Source organism: Elgaria multicarinata, chromosome 4 (genome assembly GCF_023053635.1).
Source record: "Elgaria multicarinata webbii isolate HBS135686 ecotype San Diego chromosome 4, rElgMul1.1.pri, whole genome shotgun sequence".
Lineage (NCBI taxonomy): Eukaryota > Metazoa > Chordata > Lepidosauria > Squamata > Anguidae > Elgaria > Elgaria multicarinata.
In genome coordinates, this window is record NC_086174.1 from 115,515,590 (window position 1) to 115,538,271 (window position 22,682).

Sequence of the window (22,682 nt, forward strand, 5' to 3'; positions counted from 1 at the left end):
CCCTCCTCCAACTTTGGGATCATCATGACCGGGAGCTGACTCTGCCCCTCAGCCCTTTGAAAAAGGTATTTTTCCCGCCGATTTTTTAAAAACTTCTAGCGCGCGACCCGTACGACGCAGAAAGTTGAGAGTAGTCTCAAAATGACCCCCATCCACGACTCTCTGTGCACAAGAATTTTCAGAACGATAGCTTAACCCCCCCCCAGTTATCCCCGATTCTTTCCCTCAATGCAATCCTATGGGTGAAAAGCCGAAAACGCCGTTTGAGCCGCGCGGTTGACCCGATTTTCACAAAAATATAGCACGCGACCCAGACAACGCAGAGAGGTGAGAGTGGTCTCAAAATGACCCCCATCCACGACTCTCTGAGCACAAGAATTTCTAGAACGATAGCTTCAAAAACAACCTAGTTATGCGCGATTGTTTGCCGCAATGCAATCCTATGGCGAAATGTTTTCAAGATGGCGACTGGAGCGCTCCGCCTGAACTAGGAGCTCCGAAAAATGGCCGCTTCTCTTCGCCTTGCTTCTAGGGGGTCCGCGGTCCGCTCCTACTCCGCCTCTGGGTAAGGCGGAGCAGGCTGATCCGCTACTGCTTCTACGCTCCTAATCGGAGCGGATCACACCCCTAGTTAAAACACATAAGCTTCTCTTGCCAAGTCAGAAGGATGCATTCTGTGCAAAAAACAAACAAACCCTGAATGGCTGACACTCTTTAGATTTAGATTTAATAAAAACCTATACTTTTTGTACCAAGTACAAATATCTACCATGTGAATGGACCGTTTATTTATAATACAGGGTATTTAACACTCAAGCAGCCTGAACTGCAATAACCACAAACTTAAGAATCATCACAAACATTTACTATTCCATAGCCAAAATGTAGGGTGATGGTGGATATTATGAGACATAGTAGATTAGCCAGCAGTAAATGACTGGAATTTAAGAGTCTCCTGCATCAACTTAGTTTAAGCAATTAATTCTTTGAAAAACACATTTCCTTCCAAACCTGGTTTAATAAGAAAATAAGTGTAGTTTGCATTGCATTCACAGTGAATGAAGTGACAATACACTCAGTGGTAACTGACAGCAAGGTCCAGCAGAGAACACAAACCATTTCCAATTTGTGATAACAAGATGAGGTTTTTTAATTCTGAGGTTGCAGTCATGAACCAGGAGGGCCTGGCCTGAGGCTATTCAACACACACCAATCATTATCCCATACAAATCTTTGTGCTGCACCAGTTCTGTACCATACCTCATTATGCCTATCACGGATGACTCTTGGATCACACATGTTGCCAGAAATGTACGCTATTGTCCCCGATTAAGTATTGTACTTAAACCCTTCATTAGACATTCTAGATTCAACTTTCAACTCAAAATAGGAAGCAATTGCCTTTAAGCATATGTAACACTTTCCAGGAGTGGAACAAGCTTCTTTCTGATATTGTCCATCCCAATTTGGGTGTGTATTTTGATATTGTTGATGGGCTGTATACAATCACATCCGGACAAACTTAATGACCCTACTGGTAGCTCTCAGGTTGTCTTTGTCTTGTTATTTCACTTCTTCTTCCATTGATTGACCATGCAAGGGATCAATCCACCTTATTCAAATTGTATTTGTATTCAAATTGTTACTAAGAGTTGAAAAGTGTAATATACGTCAAATGGATGTCATATATGTCAAAATCCTAAGATGAGAAAACAGCGAACATTCTTTTAAGGAGACAATGTTGCTTCGCAACCAAACCATACACCTGATGATCTTAAAAGGTTCATCTTTTAATTACTGTATTCATCTTGATCTTATAGAGATGCAAATGACTTTAGCATTTAGTGGAACACACCTTTCTTCCCAACATCTATTTACATATATAGTAGGCACACACATTTCAGCCAAATATAATTAGAAGCAGAAAAGTGCCAAGATACGAGCGCCAGTCACGGTTTAGAATTAAAATGCCCTAACATTTTGACAAAAGAATTGTCAATTATTTTCATTCTCCATTGCTCATTCCCTATTAAAAGCTGTGTAGTAATGGCTGGTTTCAGGATGCCTAGTGTATTTATCCATGAGATTAAAAAAATAAGTTAATGGAAAGTTTATCCTACAGGCCCCAACTTTGTGCCCTTCTGTGGCTGTATGTCTGTGCCTGCCTTGCCCTGCATAGGATAAGGGCATCACATATGCTTTGTATACAGCTTGCTGGACAGCACATATTTAGAAGTGCTATGAGCCCCTTGTTTAGTGCAATGGATCTCAATTCTTCTCCTTCCCTCTTTCTGCTTTGAACTCATTTATCTGGTTACAATTGTTTTCATCTTTACCTCTCTTTCCTCTTTCTTGCAAGTGTCCTGAACTCAGCTGTGCTGCAGAACCACTAGTGCGGATGGCTGAGAGTGGTACCACAGCTTCCTGTCCAGCAAGGATCAGGTGACATAAGGAGCCATCCAGGTCTCAGTTTGACCCTGTATATCTGCTGACTCTGGTCTTGCGTCTCTGTCTGAGCAGTTTGTCATTTGGCCACAGATGAAACTGGTTGATCCATCTCTTTGGGCAGCATAGAACCACTTGCCTCTGGCCCAAGAGCCTGACAATTCCTTGCAGCTGCTCTCCACATTCTACATCACTGCCTTTCCTTCCTCTGTCACCTAAATCACACATTTCTTCAACTCTTCTCCACTCACCCCTATCCTGCTTACTTGAGCACGCCAATCTTGGGCATGTCTACAACTGCCAGATATCCCGGGATCATCTCTAGGTCATCCTTGTGCATCCATATGACACATAGGGGATCCTGGGGTCAACCCAGGATGACCAGGGAATTTTCCCAGAATATCTGGGACTACAGATTTCCCGATATTTCTGTGGACAGTGTGGTCGCCACTCCCAGGTCATCCCTCCTTCCCCGTGGGTAGCGGGGCTGGGCATGGAGCTGCGCAGGGAGGTTCCGTGCCAATGGGGGTTTGGGGGCAGCAATTTCAACATCCCCGGGATGGCGGGGGTGGGTGGGAGCGCATTCTTTTTTACCTTTTTCCGCACAACCGGCTCCTCTTTAAAAAAAATGGCGGTCGCAACGTCCCTCTTCCCTTCTAGGACACTGCACGGCCATCTAGATGCTGGGGGAAGATCATGGAAGCAGGTAAGTCTGCCATCCTCCCTCCTTCCTTCTGCTACACCCTTAGGTGTAGACATGCCCTTAGTTTTCTATGGCTATTCCCCTCTCCCATGCCATCCTGGTCTGATTCTCCCTTGAAATGTCTCTGAGGTTGCTTTCACTGTCTACAACAACCCTGGGTAGCACAGGCACCAAGGAAACTCTCAAATATCTACCACACACTTTATGTTTCTTCTTCTTTTCATGCCTGGAATGTCACTTGGTTTTGAGCTAACTCATCGTGGTGCATTATCTCTTTCCATCCTGCTCGCTACAAATTCTTGCCCTTAAAAAAATGGCTCAACACAGACTGGGCCTCACCAAGTTGACCTCTTTTCCATTAACATGGTGGTTGAGGTGAATCCCTCCTTTCTATTCTATTCTATTTCCATTCTATTTCCTTTTATCGGTCTCCCCTTTTCTATCTCCCTAATCTATATTCCTCCCCTGAGCTCTGTCACCATTTTTCTCCCTGTTTTTAATGCTTCACACTGATTCCTCATTTTTGCTTAAGGCCGTGCCTTGGTTCCTGAAGACTTAAATAGTCACATTGACAGTCTCTTTGATTTCTCAGCTTCTTGCTTTATTTCATTACTTCGATTGCATATCTGCAGCATACTGTTTTGGCCATAAGTTTGACTTTGGCCTGTCTTATGAGCTCTTCACTATTACTTTCTGAATTTTTCCTCTCTGGCCATTAATTGGGCATTTTTTATTATCCCCTCCATTCTTCATTTCTTCTGTAACCTCCAGTCCATCAATCAACTACTCTCTGCTGCATTTTCCATACTTCTCCAGTTCTATTCCCTGCCAGATTCTCAGGACTGTATACTGCTTCCCATTAACACATCTTGTTGATGGAAAATCAACGAGGCTTATGCAAAATCAAGTTCTGTCTCACTAACCTTTTAGAGAGTGCCAACAAGAATGTGGTTATGAGCAGTTTGGCGGTAAACATGGCTAACCTGGACTTTCAAAAGGCTTTTGGAAAGGTCTCTCAGCAAAGATTCCTGAACAAATGTAGCAGTCATTTGATAAGAGGAGAGGTCCTCTTATTGATCAGTTGCTCATTAACGAACAGAAAGCAGAGAGTAGAAATAAATGGTCATTTTTTTTCCAATGTAGGATGTTAACAGCAGGGTCCCCCAAGCATCTGAATTGGTACTGGTGCTTTTTAAACTTGTTCATAAATGATCTGGAGTTAAGAGTGAACAGTTAAGTGGCTAGGTTTGCTGTCATCACAAAATGATTTAGGGTGGTTAAAAGAAAAAGGGTGAGGGGAGAATGGCATTAAAATGACAAATGCAGTTTAATTTAAGCAAGTGTAAAGTGATGTATTTAGGGCAAAAATCTTAATTTTATGTATATGCTGATGGGATCTGAGCTGGTGGTGACTGACCAATGAAGGTTGTGATGGATGGCTCGATGAAAAGGTTGACATAATTTCTGTGTTGGGCATAATTTGGAAAGGAATAAAAAATAAAACTGCAAATATCAGACTCCCCTTATACAAATCTATCATGTAACCATACCTGGAATATCGTATGCAGCTATGGACAACAACTCCCAAGTATTTAACAGCATTTAACAATGCTAAGTTTGTTTTTTAATGGACCCCAGAACTATTGTTTTTAAATGGATATTGTTGTCTTTATACTGTTGTTTTTATGTTTTTGATGGTTTAAAATTTTGTATATTTTTAATGTTTACTGTTTTTAACTTTTGTAAACTGCCCAGAGAGTTTTGGCTATGGGGTGGTATATAAATGTAATAAATAAATAAACTCTAAAAAAGAATATGATAGAGCTAAGAAGGTGGAGAAAGGGGTTGCAACAGAAAGGAAGGATTCACCCCAACCACCATATTCCACAGTACAGAGAACATAACAGAAAGGGGGTCAAGTAGCTGAGGCCCAGTCCGAGCTGAGACATATTTCTGTAAGGGCAAAATCAAAGGGCTGGAACAATACCCCTAGGATGAAATGTTACAACATTGGAGGGGATTTAGGTGTTTAAATTATGTATGGTGAAGATAACGTTAACAGGGATAGTTTTCCCCCCTCCTTCCCTCATAATACTACAATGCACGTTGATCCAATGAAACTGAATAGTGGAAAATGCAGGACAGACAAAAGGAAGTACTTCTTCACATAGTTAAACTATGGAATTCACTATCACAAGATGTAGTGATAGTTATCAACCCAGATGGCTTTCAAAGGGGATTAGACACATTTATGTAGGATAATGTTATCTACTAGTCATGATAGATGTACATTACCCCCAGCATCTGAATTGTAGTTGCTTGGAACTGTTGCACTCATGAATTGCTTGTGAGTCTCCTATGGGTATTTGGTTGGCTTATGTGGAAACAGAATGCTGTACTAGATAGTCATTTGGTCTAATCCAGCTCAGCTCTTCTAATGTTCTTAACACTTTCCAATGCCTCTGCTCTGAATACTTTTCCCCACTGTATCTATCCTTCAAACGACAACCCCTAACCATTTTCTCTGCTCTTTGATGACTATCAATCTGTAAAGAAAATCTAAATACTTTCACTATTCTCTTTTACTCTAATCTCTTCCACATTACATGATCAAGTACTCATCTTCCATTGTCTCCCTAGATCAGAACCCCATGGACTTTTCTCTATCATCTACTTGCATACTTACATTTCAAGCATTCCCCTTCATCCCACCTCTACAGAAAATCATTCCAAGTTAGCAAGAGGAAGAAGAAAAGTTCCTGAATTTGACCTACTGAGATGTTCCTTATTCCTAGTGATTTCAGTTGATCACTGGATCTTAAAGAGGTGGAGATAAGGACTACACCAAGTTATAGGAAAGGTAAACATTTATTGAAAGACACCCAGTTGAACCTCCATTCCCAAGTTTACAGTGTACAAATGTTTGGCTCAAAAGCCCCAAAGTTTGTATAACTGCCCCAAAGTCAATACCAACAGTGCAGATCCTATTCCTTCAGTCTAAAGTATTTCATACTTACACAAGCAGCCAATTGCTGGCCAAGCAATTTCAACAAGATGTGAGTCCCTTTTGGATGATGGGGGGTTGGAAGTACACTTCTTCATCCAGAAAATGTCCACTGAAGAACTCTCTTCTCTTGCTCAGAGGGTTCTTATACTTTTCTGTCAGTATCGTCTAAGGGCTTACTGTTGCCATTTATGGTTCCCATATATTTTCCAATGGCAAGGAAATTATTGCAACATATTCAGCCCTACTGTTAAAACTTGCCTCTGTTTCTTCATGCACATTCCCCCTTCTGAGTCATTTGGCCTTCCTGTTGAAAAAAAACCCATTCGCTCCACCTTCTCTCTTTCTTGAATTGCTAAGAGATACATCAGGTGTTCTGAACACATCGTTGTTTTGGAAAGCAATCCCACAGTTCAAGAGATTCACAAATGGTTACATTGGTAAATCAAGCAGAAGTTGGAATGCTTTTGCACAGGCTTTAAAAGTTCACAGGTATCTCTCAAGTCTACATTGTTGCTTGTTATCTCTAAGCAAGGGAAAGAGGCCCGAGAAGAGGCCTAAAGGAGAGAAGGAATAATTCCTTCTAAATTTGATTGAAAAATGGGAAGGAGAAATGGATATCACCATTATTGACAACAATAAATGTGTAAAAAGAGAGAGACTAGTAAGAAGTAAATTAAAGGTAGTATTATAGACATATGAGGATTTAAAACACATTGTGTCACTATAGAGTAGGGGCAAGCATTTCCCAAATGCTCATCCAAAAAAGCTTGTAAAAAACTGAACTGATTCACAATTATGTCTAGGACTGTTTGTACATTACTAGTCCACTCCAGCTTGCTCTTTCTTTAAGAGGGGATGATTTTGGGATCATTATACGTGTATGTGTGTTACATGTAGTCTGACCATTACACAATATCAGCTGATTGAGAGAGAGAGAGAGAGAGAGAGAGAGAGAGAGAGAGAGAGAGAGAGAGAGAGAGAGATCTGCCATTTATAAAAAGCTCCTCAGGCATTTCTGTTGCTGTGACACCTACATCCAATACATAGTTTTCATTTATTCATACATTTAACCTGCTTCCAATTCACAACCACATCTGAGTTGTTGTTGTTTTTCATGAAGAGGGAACTATATATTGTATAGATAATTGCAATAATTTCACAGCAAAGTTGCAGTGCTGAACATGTGCTCCAAAGAGAATTAATGTATTGAATACTTGTGAGTCAAAAGACTGCTATCAAATTGAGTGCCAAAAAAGTAATTTACAGTGAGATTTAAAACACACACACACACCCCACAAGAAATAGCAAGTCTTATTTGAAAGACAAAGGATAGTTATGAAATATGTATTCTATTTTTCTTCAAGGTGACACTTTCTTCTGTCTTTGTGCTGAATTTATCTGTATATTCTTGTTCCTAATTTCTATATCTTGGGAGAAGATTTCTTGCTGAATGACTCTGTGTTTTGACTTAGATTTCTGATGTGCTTCCAGGCCTACCTGTGGGCATGATACTTTGATAATGAATTATCTGAATCAATGACAACATTTATATAGCTTTAGTTTAGTTGGTACTCAAAGGCAGCTATACCACAGCTTCCTTAGAAACAGTTCTATTCTGTTTTGCAACAAAGACTATCAACATGATTTCATTTAACTAAAAGAAGAGAATCATTAGCAGCATCTGTTAATATAATGGATTTTTAAAAACAAAAAACGCTCATTATTTTAATTGATATTAGCTCACATTCTTCTCCTGACCACTCCGACTTGCCCTGTACCATGTGTTTTCTTTCTTGATGGCAGAGCTTTTAACCATCCCATGAGAGGCTATTCAACAGCATAAAATATATCACTACAGGGATATATGTTCCAAGAGCTGGTCTGCAATTTTCCACTTGTAATTCTATCCTATTACTTTCAGTTCACGGCTTTTGCATCAAACAATGTTTCTATTTTAGTGCATTGTTCTTTTCATATACATATCTCACTTCCTTGGAGCTGAGTGATCATATTTAACTCATAAATGAGGATTGATTGTTTTGTTAAATTTATATCCCATCTTTCCCACCCAGGTTTCAGACAATACAAATACAAAATAATAATAATAATAAAGAAACAATAAAATGAAAGAGAAAAAAACATAAAATGAAGGCAGCTACCAAGTCAAGAAAATCAGTAAAAACAACCTGGGGTGGGGGGAGGACAACAACAACTTACCACCTATCTACAACTCCAAGAGCTTGAATGAATAAAAATAATCTTACCGGGCAGAAGGTCATTAGAAATGAGGGTAGAAATGTGGCTTGCCAACTTCCTTGCCAAGGAAGGCTCACACTAGAGTTCCTTCCCAAAGCGCTTCAGGTGTTGGCAGGTTAGAAAGAAGGATTGACACCTGCATTTATTTATGTATTTATTTATTACATTTCTATGCCACCCAATAGCCAGCACTCTCTGGGCGGTTCACAAAAATTAAAACCATTCAAAGTATAAAACAACAGTATAAAACCATAATATAAAATACAATATAAAAGCTCAACCAGATAAAAACAGCAGCAATACAAAATTACAAATGTAAAACACCAAGTTAAAATTTATTTATAGATTCTTAAAATGCTGGGAGAATAAAAAGGTCTTCACCTGGCGTCTAAAGGCATATAATGTAGGTGCCAAGCGAACCTCCTTAGGGAGCTCATTCCACAGCTGGGGTGCCACAGCAGAGAAGGCCCTCCTCCTGGTAGCCTCCTGCCTCACTTCCTTTGGCAGGGGCTCGCGGAGAAGGACCCCTGAGGATGATCTTAGGGTCCGGGCAGGTACATATGGGAGGAGGGGTTCCTTCAGATAGCTTGTCCCCCAGCTGTTTAGGGCTTTAAATGTTAATACCAGCACTTTGAATCGGGCTCGGACCTGGACTGACAGCCAATGAAGCTGGAAAAGGACTGGCGTGATGTGGTCTCGTCGGCCAGTCCCTGTTAATAACCGTGCTGCCCTGTTTTGTACCAGTTGAAGTTTCCAGACCATTTTCAAAGGCAGCCCTATGTATAACACATTACAGTAATCCAAACGAGAGGTTATCAGAGCATGGATAACTGTAGCTAGGCTATCTCTGTCCAGATAAGGGCGCAGTTGGTATATCAGCCTAAGCTGATAAAAGGTGCTCTTTGCCACTGAGTTCATGTGTGCCTCAAGTGACAGTTCTGGATCCAAGAGCACCCCCAGACTATGGACCCGATCCTTTAGGGAGAGTGCAACCCCGTCCAGGACAGGGCAAACATCACCTCGCCGGGCAGATGAACCACCCGCTAACAGTACCTCTGTCTTGTCTGGATTGAGTCTCAGTTTGTTAGCCCTCCTCCAGTCCATTACCGTGCCCAGGCACTGGTTCAGAACAGCCACTGCCTCACCTGGGTTTGATGAAAAGGAAAGGTAGGGCTGGGTATCATCCACATATTGATGACACCTCAGTTCACATCTCCAGATAACCTCCCCCAGCAGCTTCATGTATATGTTAAACAGCATAGGGGATAAAATAGAGCCCTGTGAAACCCAATGGCTTAGGTGCCACAGCGCAGAGCAATAATCCCCCAGCACCACCTTCTGGAATTGGCCATCCAAGTAGGAGCGGAACCACAATGCAGTACCTCCAACTTTCAGCTCAGACAACCTATCCAGAAGGATACCATGGTATCAAAAGTCACTGAGAGGTCCAGGAGAACCAACAGGGTCGCACTCCCCCTGTCCCTCTCCCAGAAAAGGTCATCCCACAGGGCGACCAAGGCAGTTTCCGTTCCAAAACCTACATCCACATATGTATGTACATAGGTATTTATTTCCCCACTTCTTATCTAATATTTTTATGGCAATGCTACATTGCACATCTTTGTATTGGAAGGATACCCATAACATGGTCAAATATTTCAGCTGTATCAACAAATATTAGGAATTCAAGGGATTCAGTGGTGCTGACGATTAAGTCACCATCTAGCCTGAGCACTCTGCCAGCTGACCTGAAAGGCCACTCCTTGCTCATCGGTCTTATAAAGTCCAAACCTCAGAACTTGCTCAGAATCTGAGCAGCTTGTCTCGTGTGTGAGGACCCTGCCTGATAAAGCACCTGCTCATTTTACCTGATTGCTGCTTCAGATGTTGTCCCCTGCCTGTTTTGGATTACATGTTTGCTTCTGACCTAAACAGGTTGACAGCCAGTTCTCCCCACCCTCCCTGGTCATGAACCCTGACTGGCTGGAGACTGATAGTTGCTGAGGGCTGACATTAAATCTGCATAAGGCCAACATCTCAGTAAAATCTCAGTAAGATTTCTTTTGGAGATACTGAATTGTGCAAGATAACCTATAGTTTAATCAACAGAACTTGCCACATCTTTTAACAGACCAATATAAAAATAAATTGAAAAATAAACAAGTGTGCCCTTACTGTAGAGCTCCAGCAATCAAAATTAACCCAAGTGATTAAAATGGATCCTGTAGATGAATCAACTAGAATGTCAGTAGACTCATTTACCATTTAAATGGATGAAAACCACCAGCCCTAGTTAGAATGAATGCTAGTGTCCTGCTCTCACCTCAAAGTACAGCTATAGTATGACCTCCAGTTGTAGAAACCAAGGAAGAATGATAATATTCTGTGAGTACCAGTGTAGACCACTGGCCAGAATGGTACTTTTGGGCCTAGAGTGTTGTGGTTAGGTTTTTACCCACAGAAGGAAAAGGACTCTAAAGAGTTAAAAAGATGTCCTTGGCCAGATTGTCTCTGCCAGGAGAAGTCCAGTATGAAGCAGATTCTTCCCTGGCCTACGTGCGGTACGAGATGTACAAGATGAAGAGACTATTGGTTAATTGGGCCAAGGAGAAAAGTGTATTTAAGAAGTCCATGTTGTATGGCTACTTACTGCTGGTACTTACTGCTGGTACTTACTGCTGGAACTTACTGCTGGAACTTACTGCTGGAACTTACTGCTGGAACTTACTGCTGATGTTATACTGCTACGTTGTTGCTGTACTGTGAAAGGACTGTATATATGACCATTTATTCTGTAAGTAATTTATTTAGTGTCAGTAAAGCTTCTTACTGACCAAAGACCGTGAGTGCTTCTTTTTATTCCTAAATTCAAGCTGAAACCATTTCCAGACTCTACGCTGCTGCTACTTCGCACTCTGCTATATTTTGGGTAAGCAATTACCCCGATAGGTTATGCGCCCAGAGAAAGTCTGGAAGGCATAATTTTTGGTTGCTGGAAAGCTTGAGAGCAAAGGAACGCTGGAGGGAAAGACGGAGTCGAGCTCAGGCAGTTCATCGAGCTCAGACGGGTCTGTATCCAGTGTGAGTCGCGCTCCAGCCCAGCCGGTGAGGATGGCCCAGGTTCAGATGGCATCCAGTATTCCGGTGGAACGGCTGAATGAGAGAAATTACTTAACGTGGTCATTCAAGATGGAAATGTTTTTGAAGCGGGACAGATGTTGGAACGTCGTGAGTGTCCCGAGGCCGGTTGGTCAGACTGCTCAAGAAGCACAAGTGTGGGAAGAGCAGAATGAAAGGGCCAAAGCAAACATTGTCTTGAGTATGGAGGACTCGCAAATTGTCCATATCAACAGAGATGAGACGGCAAGAGACAGCTGGAATGCGCTGAGACAGATTTATGTGCGTGCGTCGGCAAGCACACGGCTGAGCCTCACCAGAGAGCTGTATCGGTTAAAGTTGGAGGAGGCTGGAAGTTTGACAAATCATCTCCAACAGGTGAGATCTCTATTTGTCCAGTTGCAGGAGGTCGGAATCGTTTTTACGGAAGAGCATAAGTGCTACCTGATTTTGGGGTCGTTGCCTCAAAGCTGGGACATTCTGACAACCAGTCTGGAAAGTATGAAGACTGATGAACTCACTCTTCATTATTTGACGGGTCGTTTGCTCCAAGAAGAGAAACGGCGTCTTTCCAGGAAGGAGGAAAACTGCCAGGAAAGGGTTAAGCAGTCAGCCCTTGGCAGCGGAGAAAGAATGCAGAGAGATAAGTGTTTCCAAGGCAACAGTGTGGAGAGAACCGCAGTTGCAATAAGAAAGTGTTATTTTTGCAAACAGCCGGGTCATATCAAACGCTTCTGTAAAAAGAGGAAGAAGGGAGTTACACAGGCTGGAGAGGAGAAGGAATGCTCGAATGCATTTGTTTCAGCCACAGTGAGGTGTAACGAGGCCCAAGAGGTTTGGCTGATTGATTCTGCGTCGTCCAGAACAATTTCTAATAATCCAGAGGCGTTTCGGAAGTTGGAACCAAGCAAGGTGAAGTCAATCACGCTTGCAGATGGACGAACGTCGAGGGTGGAAGGAATTGGCTGTTGCTACGTTCCATGTCTGCAAAAGGAGTGTGAACAGGTTCTGTATGTTCCAGATTTAGATTTTTGTCTCCTTTCTGTTAGTGCTCTAACGTCTGAAGGATACGTTGTTACGTTTCAGAAGGATGAGTGCCAAGTGATTAAGGATGGACAAAATGTGGCACTGGGACATGTTAAAAATGGACTGTTTTACATGGGTGCAGGAAAAGAAAGGGTGGCACAAACTGGTAACGTGCCAGACCATAAAAATTGTGTTCATGAGTTGCACAGGCGTTTAGGTCATGCAAGTTTTAAAGTGTTAAGTCACATGCCTCAAGTGTGTACAGGGTTAAGCTTGCGAAACTGTAAAAATTTCTTGGATTGTTCAATCTGTCATCAGACCAAATCCCGGGTGCAGAACATCTGCAGGAAAAGTGACAGGGTGTCACAAAAGCCTTTTGAACTGGTGTTTATTGACTTGGTAGGGCCATTCACGCCTACACAAGGGGGATCCAGTTACGTGCTTGTAATTCTGGATGATTATACACGCTTTAGTTGGTGTTATTTACTGAAGCGAAAATCAGAAGCTTTTGAAACTTTTAGGGATTGGAAAACTTGGGCGGAAAAGTTCTTTAACAAGCCCATTATTTCTGTGCAGTCGGACCGTGGGGGTGAGTTTGTTTCTGGAAGGTTCTGTGAGTGGTTTAGGAAAACAGGAATCACACACAGGTTAATAGATCCCCAAACTCCTTTTCAAAATGGGTCAATTGAGAGAAGAATTGGAGTACTTCAAATGAAGAAAGATTCTCTAATGGCTGATGCAAACGCTGAGCAAGATTTGTGGGGAGAAGCATTTTTAACCGCAAACTATTTGTGTAATAGAACCTGGAGCAGGGTTACAGGCAGTTCGCCTTACTGTTTACTTTTTGGTTCAAAGCCAGATTTGTCTCACTTGAGAACATGGGGGTCTTGGGCATACGTGCATATCCCAAAGTCCAAAAGATCTAAAGGTGAAACCAAGTCTGTGAAATTACGTTTTGTGGGTTATTCTGGCATGCAATCCAAATCTTGGCGATTTTCCCTAAGTCATGGGAAGGTGGTTGTTTCTAGGTCTGCTACTTTTCAGGAGGCAGGTTGGGACAGGATTCAAGGTTCCCAAGTTCTGTTAGAAACTGTGAACAACCAGGAGAAAACAGTAACTCAGGGGTTAACTTCTCAGAGCCCTCACATCTCTGAGAAGAGTGTTTCCACTCCCAAAAGTGGAAGGGAGGAGGGAAATGAAAGGGAGGAAGAAATTTCCAGTGTACCTCGTCGTTCACAAAGAAAAAACAAAGGAATTCCACCTTTAAAGTATTCAGATGAATTCAGTGTGTGTTGTGTGAAGTCTGAACCTGAATGTTACAGTGATGTGTTGAAATTGTCTGAACAAGAGCAAGAAAAGTGTTTTCAGGCAGCGAAAACTGAAAGGGGGTGTTTTCAAACACATGTGTCTGTATGCAAAGGGGCAAGCAAAAGAGTACATGATTGTGGAGCTAGTGGTTCGTCTACTGGTGGCAGGGAGTTCCCAAGACCACATTCAAGAAAACTCAGCCCAAAGCTGCAGGAAGGGTTGAAACTGAAGTCTCTGGGGAAAGTTAGGTGTTACCTTGGTGTAGAGGTAGAAAAGTTTCCAAAGGAAATTACCTAAAAAGCCAGAAGCAGAAAGTTTAAAAATTGCTGAAAGTTTGCAAGTTGGAAGATTGCAAAGTAGTTCAACGCCCCAAAGCACAAAGTTTTTTCAACAGTGCTTGGAAGAAGAAGAAAAGAAAAACTTACATATAAATAAGTCTCTGGGAAATGTAACACACAGAGAAATGTACACAATGTTGGAATTGTTGTAAACATGTAAAGTTGATTTCTTACAGGTGAAATGTAATGAAATGTAAATTGTATTTTTTCTGTAGTTAAAAATGAAAGGGTGTTGTGGTTAGGTTTTTACCCACAGAAGGAAAAGGACTCTAAAGAGTTAAAAAGATGTCCTTGGCCAGATTGTCTCTGCCAGGAGAAGTCCAGTATGAAGCAGATTCTTCCCTGGCCTACGTGCGGTACGAGATGTACAAGATGAAGAGACTATTGGTTAATTGGGCCAAGGAGAAAAGTGTATTTAAGAAGTCCATGTTGTATGGCTACTTACTGCTGGTACTTACTGCTGGTACTTACTGCTGGAACTTACTGCTGGAACTTACTGCTGGAACTTACTGCTGGAACTTACTGCTGATGTTATACTGCTACGTTGTTGCTGTACTGTGAAAGGACTGTATATATGACCATTTATTCTGTAAGTAATTTATTTAGTGTCAGTAAAGCTTCTTACTGACCAAAGACCGTGAGTGCTTCTTTTTATTCCTAAATTCAAGCTGAAACCATTTCCAGACTCTACGCTGCTGCTACTTCGCACTCTGCTATATTTTGGGTAAGCAATTACCCCGATATAGAGACCTGCTTTAAATTTCAGCTCAGGCCTTAGTCAAAGCTCTTCCTCCCAGTCTTGATTTTCTGACAGGAAAAAAGTGGTAGCTTGCTGTGAAGATGAAAGAAAAAGGAATTATAAATCACTTTGTATACTGAAAATATATACAGGAATAATTAGTGTTACCTATTGCAAGAAAACTGAAAATAATTTTTTGAACAGTTGGACAATGCAAAAGAACGTGCTGTTAATGTGTTTAGAAAGAAAAATAAATTGTTAAGGTGTTTGTAAGGGAAGACAGGCAAGTGCACACACACACACACATTTATATATAGTTCTAATTAAACAAAATGAGTTTATTTACTTCTTTTGTAGACATTTTAATTGCATAGCAGCTTTAATTCTGTAATTCCAGGGTGTAGATGATTTCTGCAGCTACTATTCTAAATGAAGCTGATTCAACATTTTCTGAGCCAAAGAGTAGTCTTCCACATTGCCCAGCTACCCCCTCCCCCCTCCGCAAACTACACATCCTCTCTGATCTTCCTAGTTGTATGGTATGGCTTGGAGATATTTGGCCGATATTGAATGGAAATAATAATAATAATAATAATAATAATAATAATAATAATAATAATAATAATAATAATAATTTTAAAAAGCTGGAATTTTAAAGAGGCCTTAACTGAATCTCACATAATCCCTGGAGGTTGGAGCAACACTGACAAAGGAAGGAAGTCCATCATATGACCACTTCACGTGGTTCCTCCTTTCAGACGTTACTATTGCATAGATCATATGGGAATGTTTACTGTGCTGCTCCAGTAATGTGTGTAAGGTGGTTCATTGAATAGGATTGGAAGATAGATGTCAAGTGATTTCCCATTCAGTAGAAAGTACTTTGACCCTGCCACCTCATTCTTTTTAGGATGCACCAAGAGTGTAAAGTGCAAAAGAAACAAACACTGCATACCTGAAAAAATGGAGAAGGAAAACTATATTAACCCTTTATGTTCCCGTGGTCCTTTCGTATTGCCACAGACAACTTAAGGATACAAAGGCAGCTGCTTCCCTGCAGCTAATATTTTATTTTATTTTAAACATATTTATACTATTAGGGCAGTTTACAATATCAAAGAAAAGTCTGAAGGTGGAATCTTGCAGCCCCTTCTTACTAACCCCCATTGCTTAGGCTAGAGGGAGATGGAGTTTTCCATTTTATGATCAAGTTTCTTTCCCCAGTGTGTGTGTGGGGGGGGACTGTCCAATGCTGTTTCTGGCTCCCTACCCACTGCCAGGGAGAGACTGCAGTTTTCAATTAGAGACTTTCCCTCCTACCTTCCTATGAGGCCAAGGAATTCACTCTACCCTGTATGGTCTCCAGTCATAAAAACCTACCTGGACAGAGTCAAAAAGTATTCAGGCAAGGAAGAAAAAGAGAAGGAATCAATTCACGTATTAATTAAAGCAGCAATGAGCATCCCGTAATCACTCTTTCAGACGTATCCGTCGTTAGAACCAGCTCCCTACCTTTCGCAATCATAAGAGAAGATTGGATAAGGAAGGGGAGTCAGGAATAGTCGATACCTGCAAGATTTTAATTTCGGCAGGTGAAGGCATGATCTCCCACATAAGGTGACAACTTTCTCTGTTAATTTGGCTAGCAGAATGTAATAATGAGTGTGCGGGGTGGGTGGGGCGGCGGTGTTCCAACCAAACAGTACTGCAAACAAGTAAATATGGAATGACGGGGCTTAATTGCTCTCACTGAGGACTGAATTACCAGACATTAGGAGGGCGGGGGGTATAAGAGAGGCATTCCCCCCCCCCCGCCGCCCCCAACTTCCAACTCCCGTTTCAGTCAGCGGCGCTTTCAGACACTCGGTCTAGGTTGCTTTGTCCTTCGCCCTGCTTCAGCACGTTGGACAGCGCGCGGAGCGCCTGGTTCGTTCCCCCCCCCCCACAGTTTCCCACAGACACCGCCCCTCCTGCCTATTCCCCGACCTGCCTTTCAGCGGGCGAGACGGGGGCAGAGCCAATCCTTCTGCCACGCTGCCCTGTGCATCTCCGCCTTCCGGCGTACGGTCGCCAATGGGGAGAGAAAGGAGGTGGGTGGCGGACTTCTTCCCACCTCCCTAGTTAAGGCTCCTGGTATGAGGCTGTAGCTCAGTGGCAGGGGGGAGAGGCACACGCAGGCGGGCGGGCTGGCGGCCGGGCAAACACGCGCGCTTGTCGAGGGAGGCGGCTGTCCAAGCGCGGCGGGGCGGGAGCGCTGTCCAAGGTGCTGAAGCCCCTCAGGCCACTAGGCGCATGGGGAACTGAGACATCCCAAGCGCAGAGCGAAGCGGGGAAAACCCGAACCCGACGAAGCTCCCGCGGCAGCCCTTCATCAGCACCACCTTGGGCAGGCAAGCCGGTCCAAAGTGCAGCCGAACGTACTATGGAACAGGAGAAATATTTACCCGAGCTGATGGCAGAGAAAGACAGCCTGGATTCTTCCTTTGTTCATGCAATGCGCCTTTTGGCTGAAGGTAAGACTTCGCTTTTGCCTCTCCGAGTTGAGTGTGTGTGTGTGTGTGTTGGAGTCGCTCTCTCGATTGCTTCGCTTGTTTCCTTTGCTGAGCTGTTAGTAAAGAACCCTCCGCTGCTGTTGCTGCTACCGCTGTGTACTATAATCTTGTGTGCTGCCTTGGACCAAACGGAGACGGGCTGAGGGCATAGAAACATGCAGATACACATCCCCTGTTGGGGTGGAGAGGACGAGAGCGCGAGCGAGAGAGCGAGGCTCTCACTGATACAATCTCAGATCTACATACAGGCAGAGGTTTGCTGAGACAGACGAGGTTGATACGGGAGGGCTAATCGCGTTAGGGATTGCAGGGCGCGAGCGAGTCAGAAAGTGCAGGCGGAAAAGAGACAGAGTTGTGCCTCGTATTTTCGATCGGCGCACTGCCTTAGCCCCCGACGCAGCACTCTGAAAGGGTGCATCACAGAAATCTCAGCAGCGGGAGCTGTATTTGGACAGTCTTCTTTCTTTCTTTCTTTCTTTCTTTCTTTCTTTCTTTCTTTCTTTCTTTCTTTCTTTCTTTCTTTCTTCCTTCCGTCCGTCCGTCCTTCCTTCCTTCCTTCCTTCCTTCCTTCCTTGTGCAAGGTGAAGCTAGAGGTGCTGACAGGTTTCGGTAGAAAATGCGGCACAGCGAACAGGGCGGTTTGTGTTCATGCCAGGACTCCCCGGAAGAGCCTTGACATCCACCCAGTCTACAAATAAATCAGCAACAATTAGGCATTTTGTTTAATGTATTAGATCTGGCCATTCTGGTAAGAAAAGGCTCACTTTTAGTGATAGAAAAAGAAGGCACTCCCCAATTCAGTTTTGCCATAGATTTTTGAGCCTACTTTTCAAACAACCCCTGGTGGCCATGGTTTATGGAACGCGCGTCCATTTCGGAATAAGGTTGCAAACGTCTTTCACTTCTTAAAGAATGGTCAGGGTAACAGTTACTGCATTTCCATGGAAATGAATTGTTACAGTAACAAAGAAGGTTTTGTTTATTTTTCTCGCTGCTTCTTATTAATAAGGATTTTTCTCTTTATTAAGTGAACTACTAAAGTCAGGTTTGTGTGGCAGGTTAGAGTCTCCAGGGTCTCTAATTTTATTTTCACAAAGACAGACTCAATTGTCTTATTAGATCCATTCCATCTTGTTGTTGTTTTTATTTCCATGCTCAGCTTTACATGGGAAGTTCTAAACCCATTTACAGTCGCTACAATTCAGAAGTGCTGCTAGAGCAGATTTGCTAACTTTGTCAACTGCCCTGTTGGGTACACCCTGGTTTTTTCTTTCTTTCTAGAATATGAAACAGGGATCTGTTCAGCAATGAACAATTGTGGCTGACTTGTGCCTATGTCAGGATTGCTGAATTATTCCCTACAAAGTTGTTAACCAAAATGTGTGAGGTGTACCTTTGTGTTTAGTTACATATTTACAAGCTATATCAAAATGTGAGGCACAGAAGCAATGCCATCATAAAACTCCTTGAACTTATTCCTGGTGCTTGGCTTCCACTTTATCCACATACTACTAATTGTACAGTCTCCTTACATTGGTATAATTTTATTATATCCTTTATTAGTATTCTATTATTGTTACCTTACCATATTATAAGATGATCTCAAATATGAAGGAATTCTGACAGGTATAGATCATTATGTTCCATAAAAGTTAGACTTAAAGGAATTTGAGATAAAATTATTCAAATGCAAACAATTATACAGAAATCTTGGAATAGGCAAACAAATATTATGCCAGTGTTCCAAGTTAGCTTTATTTTTAAATTTAAAAGTTTTTAATATAATCCTTTGATAATAAAATGGCATTAAACACATTTCTTTAACTAAGGAATCTTCCAGTCTTCTTAAATGAAAATGTATTGATTTGCACAAACCAGGTTTGTAAAAAGTTTCTAGATGTGTTTCTATAGCAGATTCTTTTTAGCACCCATGGGATAGACCTAAATACTCCACCCGCCCAAGGAGCATACCGTGTGTGTGTGTGTAATTTGCACTTTTCCCAGCAGGGGGAACTATCTACTGAGACACAATACGAATCTGAAGATAAGTGGAGGGTGGGGGATAAGGGTGTGTGGAATGGAAAAATATATAACTATATTAAAAACTAGAAATGAAGGCAACATGAAAATATGTTCACATTGGGCTTTCCTGTTAATGCTAGAATTTAATTCGGAATGACTCACAGGTTTTAGTAAACAAATACTATGCTAGTTCCCCCCGCTCTCTGAGTGTAGCTGTAGGTAAGCATATGTGAATATTAAAAAGAGACTAAGGTGAGCTGTCTATGAAAGCTGAAGAGAATGCTAATGTGGGATTCACACCAGCTACCTGGCATTATCTTTCAAAACACCATCTGTCAAGGTTTCTGGAGCTGCATTTTAGATTTCTACCAAAAAAGAGGGGGAGAGAAAAGAAAAGAGTCCTGAAATGTAAACTTTCCTTAAAGCGAGCATACCTGGGGCAGTGCAAGCTACACATAGAGCAGGGATGGGGAACCTGTGGCCCTACAGATATTGATGGACTTCATCTCCCATCAGCCCCAGCCAGCAGCATAGCCAATGATGAGGGATGCTGGGAGTTGCAGTCCAAAACATCTGGAGGACCACATATTCTCCATCCAAGATGTAGAGTTACACTAAGTAGCATAGCTGCAGACAGATTGCCTTTTGGAAGGCAGTTTATAAACATTGTACCACCATTTATCTAGATGCCATGCAAACAGAAGACTACAACACGGTAATACTACATTAGCCTTTAAAATGGCATCTCTTACTAGAACTGTAATATTGCTATTGACTATTTGCTATTAATAGCTAATAGAGGGAGATCATTTTTAATTGTAACTTAGGAAGCCTTCTTACTGGTAATGTATTTCAATTAAATGCACTGGGAAGGTCCTCTTTGTTTTTCAAGGTTGGCGTTCACTTCCACCTGGAAGTGATTTTTCATGTCAGTTGCTAATGCTTATGGGTCAAAGTTAGACAGGCATATGCAAAACCCTTAGGGAGATGTGTGGGAAGCAAAACCTGTGTATAAAGTTTAGATTTAGGATACCTGATTCAATTAGGAACACTTTCTACATTTTTCCTAAGGCTTCGAAAGCTAAGAATATTTATTTCATTTCTTGCTAGTATGTGTAATTTATTTTTAATGGCTGATTTCCCCCCTTTAAAATGTGAATTTATCTTTCATTAAGGAACAGTGCACATGTAAATAAGCAAACTTCAATGAACTTCAGATTTTATTCAGTTATGGCAATGATAGACACACAACAAGAATGCCCAGGAAAATTCTTTGTTGAAATCAAATGCACTTAGTGTTAATGCTGTGATCCTATGCACAGTACTTTTGAAGAGAGTTCAGAAACTTCAGCTAGTTCAAGGAGCTGCAGCCAGATTGCTGATCAGGGCTGGTTACAGGGAGCATACAACTCCCCTGTTAAAACAGCTCCACTGGCTTCCAGTTTGTTTCTGGGTACAATTCAAAGTGCTGGTTTGACCTATAAAGCCCTATACGGTTTGGGTCCAGGTTATCTGAAAGATCCTATGCTCCCTTACAAGCCTGCCTGTGCTTTAAGATCTTCAGGAGAAGCCCTTTTCTCAGTCCCACCAACATCACAAGCATGCCTGGTGGGAATGCAGGAGAGGGCCTTCTCGGTGGCTGCTCCAGTACTCTGGAACTCTCTTCCCAGGGAAGCTAGACTAGCTCCCTCCCTGATGTGCTTTAGGAGGCAGGCAAAGACTTTTTTGTTCCAGCAGGCCTTTGGTGAATGATCTGCACCTCCGTCTGTGCTTACAACTTTTAAAATTGTAATTTTAAATGTTTAAATGTTTTAATATTGGAATATATTTAATATACTTTTAACTTTTGTATATCTTTATAGGTTTTTAATGTATATGTTTGGGCAAAAGGCCAGATAATAATAATAATAATAATAATAATAATAATAATAATAATAATAATAATAATAGACAGCAAATCCCAGTGAACTCATTCAGACTTAATTCTTAATAAATAAGCAGTAACAAACATGTACCTAATCTCGTTGACTCCCATCTATTGCACAAGCACAACCAGTGATTTAATCTCTGGCCACAAAACCATATTATGAAGAGGTCATTCTTTCAACCCTGAAGGAATATCACCTTTAAATTTTTAATGTACAATCCCGATGAGCAGAAGTAGGGAAATGTTCAAAGTCTGTGAAATCTCAAGTCCTAAAAGAGAACTTCTCCATATGAATTGAGTCACATTATGCAGCCAGCTCTTATAGCAGAGGAATTAATTACTGGTCCTTTTAAGTTCATTGTTAACAGGATTAACTGTACAATATTTTTGCAGTTAACCTTTCTAGCAGGCAGGTAAGAGATCACAGTACATCATTCAAGCAAGTAGCTTCCAATGGCTATAAGGAGATTTAAGTACGCAGCAAGAAGGATATTTAAACAGCTTCTTTTATTATTATTGTAGCACTTAGGGCTACTGTAAGATTCCAAGTTCTCTTATGTGGGGCACTGCAGAGGAACACATGTTGTAGTGAGCAAGAATGAACAAAAAGTGGGAGGGACCAATCAAAGAATGTGAATGAAAACATTAGTTTGGTGATTCATGACATGCGAGACTGTCAGCATGATTCACTGAAAACTGCAATCCTACGCTGTATTTTTGGTGGACATTTGTTTTGTCTCTTTTAACTGTATTTTATCTAATTCTAATTTAATTGTATTTTACATCACAATTAAATGTCATTAGAGAATAAAATTGAAATGCAAAGGTATGCAGATTGTAGGGTGGAGAAAATAATCTGATCTCTCCATGACCACTGTTCAATTCTAAATCAAATATGTTACTACTCAGGAAGAAAGTGATCTGAAGAGTCAGTAGAACTTTCAAACATATCCTCTCAATGAGCAGCATCACTCTGAGAAGCAAGCTATATTCTAGAATATGGTAGGACAATCTTGGGTGGTATGGTTCATGGGACATAGAAAGCTGGGTGATGCTCCTACCATGCACCTGTTAAGGACTTTGGACTGTTTCCTCACAGCCATCCTGAAGAGCTTCCTGTGTATATGGCCATCTGCCTTTGAAACTCCACAGTATCAAAATCAGTGTGTGATGCAACATGGGAGCTTCTGCATAGAGAAACTAGAAGTCCAATAGTCCACTTGGCACATGCAAGTGAAAGGG

General features: G+C 41.7%; 1 protein-coding gene across 1 annotated transcript in view; it reads left to right on the forward strand.

Annotated features, from left to right (window-relative positions):
• The first annotated feature begins 17,361 nt into the window (after positions 1 to 17,361).
• Positions 17,362 to 22,682, forward strand: part of KHDRBS2 (KH RNA binding domain containing, signal transduction associated 2) — a 400,529-nt gene continuing 395,208 nt past the window's right edge. Inside the window, exon 1 of the mRNA XM_063125025.1 lies at positions 17,362 to 17,452. Within this exon, the coding sequence (XP_062981095.1) occupies positions 17,362 to 17,452 (91 nt within the window). The remainder of the gene's footprint in view (positions 17,453 to 22,682) is intronic.